This window comes from Giraffa tippelskirchi, chromosome 5 (assembly GCF_054371585.1).
Source record: "Giraffa tippelskirchi isolate mGirTip1 chromosome 5, T2T-mGirTip1v1.2.pri, whole genome shotgun sequence".
Taxonomy (NCBI): domain Eukaryota; kingdom Metazoa; phylum Chordata; class Mammalia; order Artiodactyla; family Giraffidae; genus Giraffa; species Giraffa tippelskirchi.
This window is the reverse complement of record NC_137279.1, coordinates 128,509,617-128,525,361: the sequence shown is the minus strand read 5'-3', so window position 1 is coordinate 128,525,361 and position 15,745 is coordinate 128,509,617. Positions and strand designations below refer to the sequence as shown.

Sequence of the window (15,745 nt, the reverse complement as noted above, 5' to 3'; positions counted from 1 at the left end):
AGGCCAAAAGGAAAGACAGACACTGGAGAGAGGCTCAAACAGCCCACACAAACCAATGGCTTCAATCCTGACCACACACTGGAATCACCTGGGCAACTTTAGAAACTACTGGTGCTAATCTATGCAGAGAGAAATCAGAATAGGGGTTGCCTCTGGGCAGGGAGTGGGGAAGATAGAAGAAAGGGATATGAAGGAATTGTCTGGGTTTTTCACTATGCTCTGTACTGTGTGTTAATTACACAGGTGTGTACAGTGCCAAAGAATGCTCAAACTACCGCACAATTGCACTCATCTCACACGCTAGTAGAGTAATGCTCAAAATTCTCCAAGCCAGGCTTCAGCAATACATGAACCGTGAACTTCCAGATGGCCAAGCTGGTTTTAGAAAAGGCAGAGGAACCAGAGATCAAATTGCCAACATCGGCTGGATCATCAAAAAAGCAAGAGAGTTCCAGAAAAACATCTATTTCTGCTTTATTGACTATGCCAAAGCCTTTGACTGTGTGGATCACAATAAACTGTGGAAAATTCTGCAAGAGATGGGAGTACCAGACCATCTGACCTGTCTCTTGAGAAACCTGTATGCAGGTCAGGAAGCAACAGTTAGAACTGGACATGGAACAACAGACTGGTTCCAAATAGGAAAAGGAGTACGTCAAGGCTGTATATTGTCACCCTGCTTATTTAACTTACATGCAGACTACATCATGAGAAACGCTGGGCTGGAAGAAGCACAAGCTGGAATCAAGATTGCCGGGAGAACTATCAATAACCTCAGATATGCAGATGACACCACCCTTATGGCAGAAAGTGAAGAGGAACTAAAAAGCCTCTTGATGAAAGTGAAAGAGGAGAGTGAAAAAGTTGGCTTAAAGTTCAACATTGAAAACTAAGATCATGGCATCTGGTCCCATCACTTCATGGCAAATATAGGGGGAAACAGTGGAAACAATGTCAGACTTTATTTTTCTGGGCTCCAAAATCACTGCAGATGGTGATGGCAGCCATGAAATTAAAAGACACTTACTCCTTGGAAGGAAAGCTATGACCAACCTAGACAGCATATTGAAAAGCAGAGACATTACTTTGCCAACAAAGGTCCGTATAGTCAAGGCTATGGCTTTTCCAGTGGTCATGTATGGATATGACAGTTGGATGGTGAAGAAAGCTGAGCACCGAAGAATTGATGCTTTTGAACTGTGGTGTTGGAGAAGACTCTTCAGAGTCCCTTGGACTGCAAGGAGATCCAACCAGTCCATCCTGAAGGAGATCAGTCCTGGGTGTTCATTGGAAGGACTGATGTTGAAGCTGAAACTCCAATACTTTGGCCACCTCATGCGAAGAGTTGACTTACTGGGAAAGACCCTGATGCTGAGAAGGATTGGGGGCAGGAGGAGAAGGGGACGACAGAGGATGAGATGGCTGGATGGCATCACCGACTCGATGTACATGAGTTTGGGTAAACTTCGGGAGTTGGTGATGGACCGGGAGACCTGGTGTGCTGCGATTCATGGGGGTTACAAAGAGTCGGACAGGACTGAGCGACTGAACTGAACTGATACATAGGAAAACTATCGAACTATACACTTACTCTATATATTATATTGTGGGCAATCACACCTAAATTTTTAAAAGTACTGCTACGTAATGTATTTGGTCTCTCAATCACAAGCAACCAACCAAGGATTACCAGACCTCTGAGGAGGGTCTCAACTGCTTAGACTATACCAAACACGAAAAAAAGTAACTTGGAGGAAATGAGCTATGTAAGGGAAAAAACAGCTTAAAGAAACTATCTTTAACATTCTCAGACAGATAAAGAGATATGGCATCTATGAAACAAGAAAAGAGATGAAAAAACAAGTGACAGGTAGAGGTCAGGAAGTAGAGGACAAGAAGTCAAACCTCCAGGCCTGCAGAAGGGAATAAGGTCAACACACTGATAGGCCTCACTCAGAGCCCCAGAAAGGCTCAGCCCTGGAGAGTCTCCACGTACACAGTCAGTGGGGAAGAAAGGGCTAAAAATCAGGTTAGTGGTTTCAAGTCAGCTAAAGGTTTTCCTGGTGGCTCAAAAACTTGCCTGCAATGCAGGAGACCCAGGTTCCATCCCTGAGTCAGGAAGAATCCCTGGAGAAGGGAATGGCTACCCACTCCAGTATTCTTGTCTGGAGAACCCCATGGACAGAGGAGCCTGGCAGGCTACAGTCCATGGGGGTCGCAAAGAATTGGGCACGACTGAGCACACACACAAAGTCTGTATATAGACCTGCAGTTTCCCTTCTCCTCCATTCACATCCTCTCATAAATTTATTCTCTGGAAACACAGACTTGGAGAGACTCCAGACTAAAGAAGAGTGGAGAGAGGCTCAAGGCTGAAAGCCAAGGAATAAAGCAGAAGTATGTATAGTGAATAGCAGCCCCCACCCACAGCCCGCTTCCTTTGCCCAGCTCTCAGAACACTGGGAGCCAGGCATATTACCTCCCCCACAGTTTGATTTAAATGTCCCTTATGCATGGAGCCAAACCAATTTTCATCATAGCAAGATAAAGGTCTTTTCTTGAATTTCTACAACTCCTAGACTCTAAACTCCTTAAAAGCAGGGGCAGCATCTTAATCAGCTTTGTATCCCCAGAGCCTAACACAGTCACACTTTATATTAAACACTGTACAAATCTTTAATTTGTCTCAGATTCTGGAGATAACATGCAAATAGAAAAAGATTAGAAAACCTTGGAAAATTAGAACATACAAGGTGTAATCTGGACTAGGTCTTGAAGGGAGATAAAAAATTTAGGCTTTATTAATGCAATGATGTCTGGGATTTGTTTTAAAATAATTTCTGAGCCACTCCCCCCACTCCCAAAATCAGTTATATTTCTGTATACTGGCCACAAATGCTTTAAAATATCATTTACAATAACATTAAAAATATAAAATACCTACAAATAAATAACAAATGGTATGCAAGACTTTAATAAACTACAAAACATTAGAGAAATTTTAAAAGACATGAAGAAGTGGAAGAACATACCACGTTCACAAACTAGAAAATTCAGTTTTGTTAAGAACTGAATTCTCTCCAAATTGATAAATAGATTCAATTCCAATCTCCAAAATCTGTATGAATGGACAAGATTCTGAAATTTATACAGAAACGTTAAAAGCCAAGAACTGCCCAGACCATCTTAAAGACCAAAAAAGGAACAATCCATATTAAGGCTTATTATAAAGTTACATCAATTAATACAGTGATATTGGTGCAAGGGTAACAAATAGACCAATGAAACAGAATAGTGTTCAGAAACAGATCCACACTTATATATTCACCTGACTTACGAAAAAGTGTCACACAGCGCAGAGGGGCAGGGATAATATATATTCAGTGAATGGTGCTGGGTCAAATATATACCCATATGGTAAAAAGTGAATCTTGACCCCTACAATCCACCTACAACTTACTGTAAATTGTACAACTTAAATGTCAAAAGTAAAAATAAAACTTCTGTATGATAACATGGGTGGAGAAGGCAAAGGCAACCCACTCCAGTATTTTTGCCTGGAAAATCCCATGGACCGAGGAGCCAGATCGGCTAAGGTTCATAGGGTTGCAAAGAGTCGGACACGACTGAAGCAACTGAGCACATATACTTGGTAACATGAGAAATCATCTCCATATTCTTAGGCAAAGCAAAGATTTCTTAAACAGGTCACAAAAAACAGTAATCATAAAGACAAGGATTAAGTATATTTCATTAAAATTAGCAATTTCCATTCATCAAAAAAAAAAAAAAAAAGGCCATCAAGAGTGAAAAGACAAGATACAAAGTGTAAAATGATTAAGTCCAGAAAGGACTCATGGGAGATAGATGTGTATATACATACACACACACAAACAGAACTCGTATTCTGAATAAAGAATTACAAACCAATTAAAAAAATAATAAGACTTAACAGACACTTCACAAAAGACAACATATAAATGGCCAACAAAAGGTACTCAACCACAATCATCAGAAAAATGTAAAATAAAGCCACATATATATTACTGCACTTCCACCAAAATAGCAAAAATTTTTTAAACTGAAAAGCATTAGCAAGGATTTGAGGTAAATGTAATACCATTCCCTGCTAATTGGTAGAACTACTTTGTGAAAATGTTCAACTGGATCTAATGCTAACATTTTATTATTCTAATGCTAACATTTTATTATTCACATACTTCATAAATCAACAGTTCCACTCCTGGATATAAACCCCAATCCTGCAATGTTCTGTTTCTTGATCTGTAATAGTACACTTAGTAAAAAGTCTTTACCTGCATACTCAAGATTGGCACTTTTTAAAAATACGTTATACTACAATAAGTTTTCTAAGATTTCTTTGACACAAATTTCTCAGTGACCTTAAGACTAGCATTTTAGAACAGGAGCTTCTGGTAAACTGCAGAAGGTTTATTAATAACATTTTTGAAAAACAAAACAAAAAAAGCTACTAATACATTTTAGTCCCAAACAAAGGTAAAAACTACGAACACATAACTTCTTGATTTTCATGAAGCACCAGATTTCTTTCACCAATGGAAGGATTCTGTTATTCTACACTGAAACTCACAGAAGAGAGATCTCTGCAAGAAAATGCTGCTTTTTGAAACCACTTCTAACAACAACAGATAGGAGTAAAGTGAAGGAACCATTCCAGAAGTTTTGGTTAACTCTTCGGTGAAAGGATGCCAACTGAGTTGATCTATGATGCCCAAAAGACAGAAGGAAAGACACAAAGATATCACAGCAACTCTAAATCAAACACTAACACCACAATCCAACCTACCGGAAATTCTGTGGTTAATTTGAGGCTTGCCCCTCTAGTCATAAGGTGATTTCAGTGATGGCTACAAACGCTCCCAACTGCATCCTTGGGCGTCATTTACCACACCTGGCTCGCCCATCACCTGCCTGGAGACATGGCCTTACGCAGAATCCCCGAGGCCAAGTAAAGACGCCAACTTCGCAAGAGGCGCGGACAGTCTCGCCCCATCTGGTCACCCAGAGGGAACAGACTCCTGGCCTCGAGGGCGGAGGTGAAGAGTCAGTATGCCCCACAGGATATACGAGGAAGCGCCCCTGAAGCAGCCTCGTCCCTTCACCTCCCTGGGAATTTACTGGGAGTCCCGCTGGCGAGTTTCTTCCGCAGCAACCGCGGTGGGGAAGGTCCCGGCGGCCACAGGGAACTTAGGCCCCAGTGGGGTCGGAGGCGGCCGCCCCGCTCGTGCCGCAAGTTTAGTGGCGGCCCCACTCGCCGCGCCTCGGCCCGGCTGTGCGTCCCGCGGAACTCGGGCTCGCGGCCCGCCCGGCCTCCCGGCCCGCCCGGCCTGGCGCGGCGCCCCTCACCTTGGAAACGTTGGGTGGACTCCGTCGTAAACATTAACTTCCCATCCAGCCGGCAGCCGAGCCGCCGCGTCTCAGCGCCTCGGCCTGGCTCCCTGCTTCGCGGGCCGCCCTCTGCGCCTCTCCTCTTGAGCGCCGCGCTCACTCAGGAGCTCGGGGCCGCCTCCGACCCTGACCCTACTCTTGCCGAGCCGCCGCTGTTCCAATTACCACCCGACCCCTAGCGTGCCCGCCGCCAGCTCCTCCTGGGTCCGGCCCGGCCGCGTCAGGAAGGCTCAAGGCGCAGGCGCGGCAAGGGCCTTAAAGAGACCCGGCCTCTACCGCATAATAGGTTCGAGCAGGTTAGGGGTCGGGCCGGCCGGCCGAGAATAGGAGAACCCGAAGGGATTGGACAGTGGCGAACGGGGGCGGAGAGCTCTCGCTTGTTCCTCCGCCTCTCTTTCAAAGCTCCAGCCATCGGACGCACAAATTGCTGACTTCCCCAGTCTCTAGAACCGCCCCTTGCCTGTAAGAGCTGCACCAGACATTCCCGCTCCCGGCCCAAGCGACCCCAGCCTTAAGGCTGCGGGCCTGGCATTGCCACACCGCCCACGCGCAGGGGTCCCAGGCTAGGGCCACACGATGCAGACGCGCAAGCTTCCAGCGGCCGCCGGAATTTCCTCGAGAGACGACCAGATCACTCTGAAAAAAACAATTAACGTGTAAATGGCACTTGTGATTGCAAATCCCTCTACCATCAGTCGTCTCGACACACTAGGTTTACACAGAGTCCGGCAGTGGGCAGAACATGGGCACAAATATGTGATGTCCAGTCGGGCAGTCATCCAATATCAGCGAAGACATTCTTAGAAGGAAAGTACTTAGTGAGGAACAGAAACAAGCTACTAATCCCAGTCAAATCCCAGGAAAAACAGGCAAAAAATAATAATAACAAAGGCAATATAAATTACTTTCATTAGACATTTAGAAGTGACAAAATGATAGTAATTAGCACCCAAAAAAGAACCTAGAAATTAGATAGCCCTGGTTATTATCTAATTGAAAACCATAATTCCCAGAAAGGGTTCCACTGTTATAAGCATTTCAAAAAACTCTCCATTATTAAAAAAAAAAAAAAAAAAAAACAAGATTAGGAAGTTCAAAAAATAGGAAGTAGAGCCATGTCCTTCCACGCAGATAAAAACTTGAAATTTTATCTGAGGCAAAATTTTGCATAACTTTAGATTATGCCGTTATTTAAAGTAATTTCAACCAAGTTTCATCACAGCTGAATCCATCTTGTATAAGAAAGCTGAGACACCATGTTAATCTACCTTTCCTTCCTAAATTCCATCTATCAGAAAATCCTGTAGATTTTTACCTACCTAATTTTCCTTGAATCTGACCTGGCCTCTTCTATATCCTCCATCACCACCCTAGTCCAAACTACCTTTGCCTGGGAGTACCAGGGGCCTGGGTGGTGGTGGTTTAGTCGCTAAATCGTGTCCAACCCTTACGACGCCATGGACTGTACCCCGCCAGGCTCCTCTGTCCGTAAGATTTTCCAGGCAAGAATAATGGAGTGGGTTGCCATCTCCTGCTCCAGAGGATCTTTCCCACCCAGGGATGGAACCCGGTCTCCTGCACTGCAGGCGGATTCTTTACCGATTGAGCTACCAGGGAAGCCCTGGGCTACTAATTTATAATTTAGTCTCTGAGTGGTTTACTCTCTTGCCCTCTAGCCCCTCTCTAATCCTGTCTGCACACAAATGGCTCTGTGTACCACAGCACTACCACTTCAATGGCTTCCCACTTCCTTAGACAAAACCTCTTAACTAATCTGCATGGTCAGGCGGCCTCTTCTCCACCTCGCCACCTCTTCTCACTGCTCAGACCACATTCTGTCCTGTCTCTGTTCCAGCCACACTGACCTCTTCCAATTCCTCAGTTTTCTCGCTCCACAGACCTTTCGTGTATGCTTTGTTCTGTGCCTGGAAAGCTCTTCCAGTACTCATCCTTCTGACCACACCTCTAGTCTCTACCTCTGAGAAGTACCTTCAGACTTCCCTGCCTTGGTCCTTTTGTATCACATGGCACTGAAACTGTAATTATGTGATTTTTTTTGGCGAATTTTTGTTTCCCCCACTTGACTAATTATACCAATGAGGCCGGCCAGAAGCTTGGTTTTCTTTGGTTCATGGTTGTATTTCTATATTTGTTCAATGTATGTTTTTTAATTCAATAAATGAAAAATAATTAGTAATTAATTAATTATTCTAATACTAGAACTTGAACTAGATATGGCTTGAAGGTTACCTAAGTCATAGATAGGTAAAATGTCACAATCTGATATTTAGAATCAGAGTCTGAAAAGAACTCCAGTAATGTTTAAAATTGATTTTATTTTGTTTAGCTTGGTTGTCTGAAGATCCTTTGGGTAACCTTTAAAACTGAATTCTCAAAGTACCTGTATAAAGCCCTGAATTAATAATGATTGCTATGGGATGGTCCCACATAAACCTAATCATAATGGTTGCTTCAAGGAAGGAAGACTGAATGATTGGGAGTCAAGGCTGGCAAGAAGACTTTTGACTGCCTGCCCTCTTGTACCTTCTTAATTTCAAGCCATGTGAATATATTAATATTACCTATTTGAAAATAAATGACACAAAAGAAGGCATACTCTGATTCTATTTATTTGAAATTCCAGAAAAGGCAAAACTAGTTTGTGGTGAAAAAATTATAATGGATTGCCTCTGGCAGGAAATTGGGATGGTACATGAGAGAAATTTCTGGGTCATAAAACTGTCCCACTTGGGCTAGGCTGGGACCTGGGACTCTTTACCAGAGTGCTTGCACCTGCACAAATATTTCCTTAAGCAACAGAATACAAAGAAGCTATAAGGGACTAAAAATACTTCACACATGTGCAGATACAAAAAGACCGCAAATCAACTGCCATTTCTAAGGTGTCAGGAGCAAAAGCAGGGTACTATGCATGACTCCTGCACACAGCACCCCCAGTTGGGTGGATGGACCATCTAAGCTATGCTTCCTGCCCAATCCACCAACTTGCCCATCCCCTCAACCCATTTAAGAAACCATCTTGGCTCCCGCCACCCCTTGGAGCCAGTAAGGGTATATGTTACTCATTTTCCTTCCCTTGTGCTGCAGCATGAAATCCAATAACTTGCCTGAATTTCTCATCTGGCCTCTTATCAATTTCTATTGATTAAAGAGTCCAAATACTCAAAACAGTAACACACTATTGGTGCAACCACTGTGGAAAATGGTATGGAAATTCCTCAAAAAATTGAAAATAAAACTACCATACAATCTAACAATTTCACTTCTGGGTATTTATCTGAAGAAAATGAAAACACTAATTTAAAAAGATATGTGCAGAGAATACCCTGATGGTCCAGTAGTTAGGACTCAGTGCTTCCCCTACATGGGGCTCGAGTTTGATCCCTGGTTGGGGAACTAAGAGCCCACAAGCCTCTCAGTGTGGGGAAAAAAAAAAGATATCTGCACCCAGTGTTCACTGCAGGATTATTTACAATAGCCAAGATATGGAAGCAACCTAAGTGTCCATCAGTAGATGAATGAACAAAGATGTGGTGTATATATACACAACGAAATGTTAGTCATAAAAAAGAATGAAATCTTGCCATTTGCAACAACATAGATGTACCTAGAGGGAATTATGCTGTATAAAAAAAAGTCAGGCAGAGAAAAACAAATATCGTATGTTTTCACTTATAGGTGGACTCTAAAAAACAAAACAAACATAACAAAATAGAAACACTCAGAGAACAAACCGAATGGGGAATTGAGTGAAATAAGCTATGGGAATTAAGAAGTACAAATGTCCAGTAATAAAATAAGTCATGGGAATGTAATGTACAATATAATATAGAGAATATAGTCAATAATGTTGTGATAACTTTGGTGACAGAGTGTATTAGGTTGGTGCAAAAATAATTGCGGTTTTATGTTGTTGACATTTGCTGTTTGATATTGAAATACATTCTTAAATAAATGTGGTTATGTTATACATCATTTTAATGTACATTTCACATCATTTTAATGTACATTTCTCCCTTTATTTTGTTTGCTTATTACTTGCTGTGTATTTATATTTATTTTAGACTAGGGAAATGATGTTAGACAAAAAGCAAATTCGAGCAATTTTCTTTTTTTTTAAAGTCTTTATTGAATTTTTTACAATATTATTTATGTTTTATGTCTTTGGCTTTTTGGCCATGAGGCATGTGGGATCTTAGCTCTCTGACCAGGAATTGAACCTGCACCTCCCTGCATTGGAAGGTAAAGTCTGGACTGCCAGGGAAGTCCCTTGAGCAATTTTCTTATTCAAGTTCAAAATGGGTGGTAAAGTAGCAGAGACAACTCGCAACATCAACAACACATTTGGAATTGCTAACAAATGTACAGTGCAGTGGTGGTTCAAGAAGTTTTGCAATGGAGATGAGATCCTTGAGACGAGATGAGGAGCGCAGTGGTTGGCCATCAGAGGTTAACAACAACCAATTGAGAGGATCATCGAAGCTGATCCTCTTACAACTACACAAGAAGTTGCCAAAGAACTCAACATCAATCATGCTAACGTCGTTCAGCATTTGAAGCAAATTGGAAAGGTGAAAAAATTCTATAAGTGAATGCCTCACGAGCTGACTGAAAATCAAAAAAATTGTCAGTTTGAAGTGTCGTCTTCTCTTATTCTATGCAACAACAACGAATCATCTATCGGATTGTGATGTGCGATGAAAAGTCAACAACTGGAGATGACTGGCTCAGTGGTTGGACCTAGAAGAAGCTCCAAAGCACTTCCCAAAGCCAAAGTTGTACCCCCAAAAAAACGTCATGGTCACTGTTTGGTGGTCTGCTGCCAGTCTAATCCACTTCAGCTTTCTGAGTCCTAGTAAAACCATTACATCTGAGAAGCAAGCTCAGCAAATCAATGAGATGCACCGAAAACTGCAACACCTGCAGCCGGCACTAGTCAACAGAAAAGGCCCAATTCTTCTCTTCAACAATGCGTGACCACATGTTCCACAACCAATGCTTCAAAAATTAGGCCCTGAAATTTTGCCTCATCCGGCATATTCACTTGACCTCTCACCAACTGACTACCACTTCTTCAAGCATCTCAACAACTTTTTGAAGGGAAAATGTTTTCACAACCAGCAGGAGACAGAAAATGCTTTCCAAGAGTTCATCAAATCCAGAAACATGGATTTTTATATTACATTAATAGACAAACTTATTTCTCATTGGCAAAAATGTGTTGATTGTAATAGTTTCCTATTTTGATTAATAAAGATGTATTTGAGCCTAGTTATAATGATTTAAAATTCACAGTCCAAAACCACAATTACATTTGCACCAACCTAATAACTAGCCATAGTTATGATCATTTCATAATGTATAAAAATATCAAATCACTATGTTATACATCTGAAACTAATATAATATCATGAGTCAGTTCAATTTAAAAAATAAGCTAATGCACAGTTGAGCACTCTCTGTAAGTATTGGCTAAGGAGTGCACATATTAATACATTTTTTCTTTTAATCTTCATGCTATGCTCATCAGGTTTGTATCACTATAACCCCCTAAGAAAACTGAGACTTAGTAAATACCATGTAACTTGCCCCTATCTATAAAAATAAAAAATGATGGGGCAGTGCTTTGAACCCAGTCAGTCTAATGTCAGAAGTGGTTTATATTACTTACCCACTAGATCAAGAGCTTTGCAAAGACTGAAATCATATTTTGTCTTATACTATTCAGTTGCCCCAGCACTTTGCATAGTAGCTGCTTAACATATTTTGAATAAATGATAAAGAACAAGCTTGGTGTTGATTTTATTGGTACAAATTATGTATTTTTAATTGGTACAAATTATATGAGGACATGGCAACCCACTCCAGTATTCTTGCCTGAAGATTCCCATGGACAGAGGAGCCTGACAGGCTACAGTCCATAGAGCCTCAGAGTCCAACACGACTAAAGCGACTGAGCACACATGCACGCATGCATATATGTGTGTGTATATGTAATATTCTAAACTATCTAAATAATCAGTACCATTGTGTTAAGTGCCTAAGATGTATTATCTCTAATGAGATCATGGGCCTTAGGAGAGAAGCTTCTGCCATTAGCTCTAACCATCCAATTCATTTAATGAAAGAGTTTACACTTTAGTTTTTCACTGAAAAGTTAAATTTTTTATTTTAAATTAAAAAAATCTGTACAAATAAATAATAAGATTAAAATTAAAGCTAAAAGTAACTAGAGAAATAGCTAATTCTAACCTCTCCCAAGCGCTTGAACACTTGCATAAGTGAAATTCCACCGTGTGAATCTTACACCAACACCACCTCTGCTCCAGCCCTCTGCCACTTGGCTGTTCACACTCTGAATGAAACTAGAATAGAAGATAGAGGAAGTGTGGATGCAGTGGGCAAGAGTCCCCTCCTCAGAGACAGTTGAATTTGAGGCAAATTCAGTTAGCGATTCAAGATTCCCTGTGTTCCAATGCCACACACCCCTGATATTGATTTGGGTCACTATCTAAGAAGGGAGGGCTGCTCTGGTGGCTCAGCTGTAAAGAATCTGCCTGCAATTCAGGAGCCACAGGGGACGCAGTTTCCATCCCTGGGTCAGGAAGATCCCCTGGAGGAGGGCATGGCAACCCACTCCAGTATTCTTGCCTGGAGAATCCCATGGACAGAAGAGCCTGGCAGGCTACAGTCCACAGGGTTGCAAAGAGTCAGACACGACTGAAGCAACTTAGCATTCACACACTAGGAGGGGAACAGAAGAAGAGTCTGAGTTCTAGTCCCCTCTAAACCAGGTAAGGGTTAAACATCAGAGCATTGTGCTCTCAGTCACCAACAATGCTTTATAAGTCAGCCACATGAGCCTCATTGCTCACAGAAAGAAAAGGCCAGGGAGGCATCCCTATAACCTCAGTACATTCCCCTGAAAGGCAAAAACTACTCAGAGTCCAGAAAAGGAACTAACTAGTGTTAAACTCACTGCCCATTTTCACTTTGGGCAGCTGGCATCTGGAGTTTTCAGAGAGAACCAGGGCATTTCAGTTACATTCTAGGACTGCACTGTCCAATACATCAGCCACTAGCCCCATGTGACTATTTACATTGAAACTTAAAATTTCAGTATCTCAGTAGGACTCACACCTTTCAAGTGCTTAGTAATAGCCCACATGTGGCAGCTAGTCACCAAGTTGGGCAGCACACATACACCATTTCTATCCATCAGAAAGTTCCCTTGGCAGCACTATTCCAGAAAAAGGAGGAACAACACTCCATTGTGACCTTCAGCCCAAAGGCTCACGATGAAATAGTGAAATGAAAGCCTATTTCACTTGGCTCAGTGCTTTCCATAGTGCAAACCAAAAGGCACCCAAGCACAAAAGCTGTGGCCTCTCCTTGTACTGAGGTGATAAAAATGGCTTTAACCTCACCACTTCACCTCCACCACATTCTGTGGTTTGCAAGACACATTATCTTAGGAAAGAACATTGTTAGGAGGCACACAGTTCTATTGCCATCTCTTGGCACTTGTGCATGAGTAGGGACTAGATCCTCCACAGTTGTGGTAAAGAACAAGGTCTTTGGCTCCAGTGATTGGACATCATTTCTACATGTGATATTAGACATTCACGCTATCAACTCAACAACAGCTTTTAAAACTCTGCCACCAAATTGGGACACCAGTTGAGTACCAGTTTCCACCTCACCCACCAAGGGAGAAGTCCATTCTTTTCTTGACAGTCTGAAGTATCTGTTTTAGAGCAAGACAAAACTTACTGCAATTAGAGTAGCAAGTCCAATCTATCCAATTATCTGGGAACCAGTAACTTCCAAATTAATGCACGTGACTAGATTATAACCTAAAATTTCACATGTGTTTGCCAAAAGCGTGTTTAACCTCTTTGAGCTCCTGTCTTCTCATTATAAACTGGCGAGAACAAAACGATCTACTTAAGCACTGAAGTGACAATTAAGTGAAATAATATACCCAAGGCACAAAATAAGCATTCAGTGAATGGTAATTGGTGTTATCCAAAGTTACAAAGCATCAATATGCCGAAAATTTAAATAGATTTCTAAAAGACTCTGCAACAGAAAAATCCCGACTCTACCACCTGCTAATAGTTTGGCCTCTGTAAGCTTGTTTCATCAGACAAGTAAGAATAAGAGTTGCCAACAACAGAAGTGTTATTCATGTGAGAAGTGTCTAAAAACAGTAAAGTACAATATCAGCTAATGTTAATTAACTCTGTCCCAACCTCTACCAAATACGAAACTAAGAAACTACATTAGGAAGGTAAAATTTTACTTTACGATAAAATTAATTTAGTTTTTATTATGCCCTGAGAAGGCAATGGCACCCCACTCCAGTACTCTTGCCTGGAAAATCCCACGGATGGAGGAGCCTCGTAGGCTATAGTCCATGGGGTCGCTAAGAGTCAGACACGACTGAGTGACTTCACTTTCACTTTTCCCATTCATGCACTGGAGAAGGAAATGGCAACCCACTCCAGTATTCTTGCCTGGAGAATCCCAGGGACGGCGGAGCCTGGTGGGCTGCCGTCTATGGGGTCGCACAGAGTCGGACACGACTGAAGCAACTTAGCAGCAGCAGCAGTGCATTAAAACACAACTTGGTAGCAATCACTGTTGAAGTCATCACCCAAAGGCCATACAACCATCAACGTTGCCACCAAACAGAATTTGTCAACAAATTCTGTGGTAACCAGCTTTTCCCCCACTTAATCATTTTCCCCACATGGGAAATTTGAAACCCATGCAGCCACATTGTCTCCTCTGAAAAAGCACATTCAGAAAAGATAACCACCAGCCAATTACAGCAAGGAGAGAAAAGGTATTGAATTACAGAAGTCAGTTATTAAAATAACCTTTCTTACAGGTGTGAATTAAACCTAACACTTCATAAATTTTTGTTCAACACTCAAATGGCCACAGTATAAGGAGATAACAGTCTCAAAATAAAGCTGAAATGTTAACAAGCTGTTCCTGTGACTTGAAGATCAAGCAAGGTCTATTAATCCTAACTCAATAACACAACACCTTGTTAGAGTAATTACATTTTCATAAGTTTTAATGTAAAATCAAACATTGTTTTACACATTTACCTGTTTGCTATTAGGGTTTCTAAAGGCAGAAGTCATTTTGGTGGTAACCATGATAAGCAAAGACAGGGAGACCAGGGATTTGAATTGAATTTATAGCTGACTCATAGGGAGTGTTTACAAGACATTGCCACTGGGATCCACCCATTCAACACCCTTTCAGCTCCACCCTATACATTTAAGTAGCACCCTTGGGGGAAGCTGGGAATGTGGAGGACTAGGAATGCAGTAAACAAAGCTTTTGGGGAATAAGGGTGCTAATTTTTTTTTTCCAGCTTTCCTTCCTTTATTCCTCCATCTCTCCCTTTTCTTTCTTTCACTTTCCTTCCCTCTTTTCTCCTTTCAATGATTTGATTTGTCTCAGAATGACAATTGTAACACTAACTGTTATTGTGTTTGAGATGCCAAGTCTGAGCCACTGGTTAGAAGCTTCTTTATATTAGCTGGTTTCAGTACCTAAATTTGACTCTAGACAAAATTATTAATATGTTAAGGTCTATTTTTTGTTTTTTTCTACTCTTTAATTGAGGTTTTGGAATACTGCAGGCTATTGTGTTAATGGATATTGCATTTGTGTTATTTGGGATTATTCATTGAGAGTTTCTATGAAATACAGAGGCAAGTTATATACCTTATGAGAGATATCTAAATAGAGATAAGCCACTCTCCATGAGATGGGCTATGGAAGCACTTTTTATTTATCATCTCACTTAATCTTCACCTATTATTATCCTCATTTATAAGTGAACCCAAGCAAATCACTAAGAATGCTTCATTTATTTACTCATTCAATCATTCACTTATAAACCTATCAAGAACATAGAATTGTGTCAGGCACTTTTCTAAAAGGAAGGGCAATAACTAATATTCTCAGTTCATATCGCCAATAATGTAATGTGCTTCCAAGATGAGGTGGCTGTCATTGCTGCTGCTCCTAAGTCACATCAGTCGTGTCTGACTTTTTATGACCTTATGGACCATACCCCCACCCCCAACCCCGGCTCTTCTGTCCATGGAGTCCACCAGTCAAGAATACTGGAGTGGGTTGCTATGCCTTCCTTCATAGGATCTTCCCAACCCAGAGATCAAACACGCTTCTCTTACACCTCTAGCATTGGCAAGTGGGTTCTTTTACCACTGGCCCCACCTGGGAAGCCTACAGTTATCATTTGGCC

General features: G+C 41.5%; 1 protein-coding gene across 6 annotated transcripts in view; it reads right to left on the bottom strand.

Annotated features, from left to right (window-relative positions):
• The window catches only part of EVI5 (ecotropic viral integration site 5), a 223,088-nt gene extending 217,436 nt beyond the window's left edge, over positions 1-5,652 (bottom strand). For 5 of the 6 annotated variants that reach the window (XM_081486300.1, XM_081486303.1, XM_081486304.1 and 2 more), the window contains exon 1: positions 5,389-5,652. Coding sequence is in view for 1 of the 6 variants with exons in the window: in XM_081486299.1 (XP_081342425.1) it covers positions 4,829-4,870 (42 nt within the window). In the remaining 5 variants the exon portion in view is untranslated. The other variant, XM_081486299.1, reaches the window with a different exon arrangement.
• Between the last annotated feature and the right edge of the window lie 10,093 nt (positions 5,653-15,745).